Genomic DNA, 3,935 nt, shown 5'->3' with positions numbered 1-3,935 from the left:
AATATGTACAAAATGTAAAGCTAATCAAAAAAACGATAATTAATTTTTTCAAGACACCATATATTTTTTTATTGTTACTTATAGTCAATATAAAATACTTGCATTTGTTTTAATTATGTTTTAACTAAAATTACTGCATTGTGTTAATATTTAATCTATAAAAATGCATGGGGTACATAATGTACCCCCTCTGTCAACTACAAAACAACTTGACCCTTCGGTAGCGAAAGGTTAAGGGCTAAAGCTATTAATTGTTTGGACTCATCAAGTTTTCTTGCCTTCGTTTTTGGTAATCCCTCCTATGTGCACTGCCGTAAAAAAAACATTTATTAAATTTTTGTTTAGTAGTAATAAGTTTTTATATTAACAATTTAACTTGTAATTGTAGTTGCCAACAACAGAAGCTGAATGGAAAGCTATTGCCAATCGATTTAATGTTCAATGGAATTTTCCTAATTGTCTAGGAGCTGTAGATGGAAAGCACGTGGCAATCAAAAAACCTCCACATACAGTCTCATATTATTACAATTACAAAAAGTTTTTTAGTATTGTAATGATGGCAGTTGTAAATAGCAATTACGAATTTATTATGGTAGATGCAGGAATTAATAGACGAATATCAGACGGAGGTGTTTTGAATTATACTGCATTTGGAAAAGCATTATCAGATAATTCACTTAAAATCCCAGAACCTGATCTGTTGCCAAATAGTCAAAAGATACTACCCTTTGTCTTTGTTGGAGATGACGCTTTTGCACTGACAGAAAATTTCATGAAACCTTACAGCCAAACAAGATTAACGATGGAAAAAAGAATTTTTACTTATCGACTTAGTTGTGTCCGTCACATTGTGGAAAATGCATTTGGAATATTAGTATCAAAATTCGATGTATTTCAACGACCTATTGCATTATTGCCTAAGAAAGCTCAAATCATTGTCTTATCATGTTGCTATTTACACAATTATTTAAGAAGAAACCAATCTCAGTCATACATGTACAATAATTCTGTGGATGTAGAAGATTTTGAATCAGGAAATATTGTTGAAGCAACTTGGAGAACAACTGGACAATCAATATCACTTTATACAACTCATGCCAGAAATTCAGCCACTGTAGCAAAAAGTGTCAGAGATAATTATTGTGATTTTTTTAATAACGAGGGACAGGTTTTGAAGAAAAAACTATGGGGTTGAAACACTTTTATTACGTATATTTTGATTACAATCGTTAAAAAGATGACTAATACAAAATATCGACCGACTTGGTCGAGTGTTGATGGCGAAGTGAGTCTTTCGCGCCAAAGCCGGTTTCTGCTTTAGCGGGCAAAACACAAAGCGTTACCGTTAGTGGCGCGTATGTTTAAATAGAAATAAAAACGAATATATCACCACTGTGATAAATAATATTTAAAATAAATATAAATGCGAAACGGAACAGGCCGCCCGCCTTGAAAGGCTAAAGTCTTTCAAAATAATACAACAACTTAACAATTTCAAAAATGACCAAAATTGTTCAAAAGTCTAGCACTATTCACTGCATGGTAGAGGGCAGATGACAGATACTGCTCTCTTAATGATACCTCTCGTCGTCTTTATGGACACCACCCTGGAAACTCCGTCTGGACCTGGATGCAGCTCGACTACACGTCCCACCTGCCAAATTAGAGAAGGCAAGTTCTTTTCCTTGATAAGAACTAGTGTGCCAATATTAATGTCTTTGGAAACTTGTTTCCATTTTTTCCGCTGCTGCAGCTGTTCTATGAACTCCTTAGACCACCTTGACCAAATGTGCTGCACCATTTTTTGAAGGCGCTGGAAGTGGTTCAATCTATTTTCGTTTATTGACATCAAATCAGGTTCAGAAATGGCTGTCAAAGGCCTTCCAATCAGAAAATGAGCCGGAGTCAAAGGACAAAGGTCATTGGGGTCTGATGAAAGGGCAGATATAGGACGACTATTAAGGACAGATTCTACTTCTGTATTGTACAGAATTCCTCATACGTGAGGTGAGCATTACCGACGACGCGTTTTAAATGCGATTTCATTGACTTAACGCCGGCCTCCCAAAGGCCACCGAAGTGCGGCGATTGTGGAGGTATGAAGTGCCATTCAATACTTTCGATTATTGAATGGTCTTGAATCTCACGCTTATTAGTCTTAATAAAATCATAAAACTCTTTTAGTTCACGATTAGCACCCTGAAAGTTAGTTCCATTATCAGAGTATATCTTAAAAGGCTTTCCTCTTCTGCTTACAAAGCGCGTAAAGGCTGCTATAAATGAATGAGTAGTTAAATCAGATACGAGTTCTAAATGAACAGCACGAGTTGTGAAACACACGAATAAGGCTACATATGCCTTTAAAAGTTTGCATCCACGCCTCTTTCGATCCTTGACTAAAAAATAACCTGCGTAATCTACGCCTGTGATATAAAAAGGAGGGGATGGGTCAACACGATCCTTCGGTAAATCACCCATAATTGGAGACAGATTTTTAGGTGGACTTGCACGACAACACCTAATACATGTATGGACGATACGCTTGGCTGAATTTTTACCATGAATAGGCCAAAATTCATTTCGAATTGTAGATAAAAGAAGAAGAGGACCTGCATGACAGAGTTTAACGTGCAGGTCTAAAAGAATTAAGTCAGTAAAATAATTATTAGATGGTAGCAAAATCGGATGTCTTTTCTCAAAAGAATACGATGAATTTTTTAATCTACCACCAACACAAAGTATTCGATTTGAATTGAGAAATGGTTGCAACGAAATGAGTTTGCCTTTTGGGCTTACAGGCCCCTTTTTTGTCAAATTGCGTATTTCTTCCGAGAAACATTCATTCTGAACTATCCTTACTAGGTAAAACATAGCGGTTGAAATCTCCTGAGAAGTTAAAGCACCTGAAGCTCTCTCATGAAGGGAAGACTTGGATATTTTGCAATTATTAATGAATCTCAGAATGTAAGCAGTACATCTCTTTAACTTAATCAAACTAGAGAATTGCTTTATTAATGAAAAGTCTAATGTGGCAGACAAAGTAATGACCTCGGCAGTCTTTAACTCCGGAATGTCATCTGGAAGAGAAAATTGTGTAGGATAATCATATAATTTAAGCCAGGAAGGTCCATGCCACCATAAGTCAGAAGACATGAGTAATAGGGGACTAATTCCACGAGAAGCAAGATCAGCAGGATTATCCTTCGAAACTACGTGGTGCCAACTTTTCCTTTCTGAATCTCAGCGACACGATTTCCTACAAACGTCTTTAATAGTTTTGACTGTGTGCGTATCCATGCCAGAGTGATAGTAGAATCAGACCAATGAAATACTTTATCGAAATTGATATCTGAGGACTTGATTACCCTTTCAGACAAACGAGCAAGTAACAATGCGCCGCACAATTCCAAACGAGGTATACTAATCACCTTAAGGGGTGCAACCTTGGATTTTGCGCATAACAGACGAACCAAAATATGTCCATCAGAATCAACACTCTTAACATAGATTGCAGCACCATATGCCTTGTTGCTGGCATCAGAAAAACCATGTAGCTCACAAGAGATCGAATCCTTTAATTATACGTACCTAGGTATTTCGATATTATTTAATCTAAGTAATTTCTCCTTAAAATGCTGCCACTGCGTAAAAATGATTTGAGGAACAGATTTATCCCAGCCTTGCTTTTCTTGCCAAAGAATTTGCATTATAATCTTGGCCGTAATTGTACAAGCGCTAAGCAGCCCAAGACGATCATAGATCTGAGCAATACGAGAAAGAATTATTCTGTTCGTTACCTTATTAGGATTAGGTAAATCAGCTACCTTATATGTTAGTGTGTCCGAATCACACATCTAATTTAGGCCAAGTACCTTTACCTTTTCCTCTCCACCGAATGATTTTAGATTTGATAGACACTTGGAACTTTGAATTTT

At 36.5% G+C, this 3,935-nt stretch overlaps 1 protein-coding gene across 1 annotated transcript; it reads right to left on the bottom strand.

Moving 5' to 3' along the window:
• Positions 1 to 1,971: 1,971 nt before the first annotated feature.
• On the bottom strand, positions 1,972 to 3,153 carry LOC140452786 (uncharacterized). Its single transcript, XM_072547114.1, has one exon. The coding sequence runs from the start codon at positions 3,151 to 3,153 to the stop codon at positions 1,972 to 1,974; it is 1,182 nt and encodes a 393-aa protein (XP_072403215.1).
• Positions 3,154 to 3,935: the final 782 nt, after the last annotated feature.

Source organism: Diabrotica undecimpunctata, chromosome 11, assembly GCF_040954645.1.
Source record: "Diabrotica undecimpunctata isolate CICGRU chromosome 11, icDiaUnde3, whole genome shotgun sequence".
NCBI classification, from domain to species: domain Eukaryota; kingdom Metazoa; phylum Arthropoda; class Insecta; order Coleoptera; family Chrysomelidae; genus Diabrotica; species Diabrotica undecimpunctata.
Note: the sequence above shows the minus strand (reverse complement) of the source record. Positions and strands in the feature narration are given on the sequence as shown.

Excerpts from the sequence above, each read along its gene's own strand:
- LOC140452786 (XM_072547114.1), bottom strand. The coding sequence starts at position 3,153 with ATGTCTTCTGACTTATGGTGGCATGGACCTTCCTGGCTTAAATTATAT.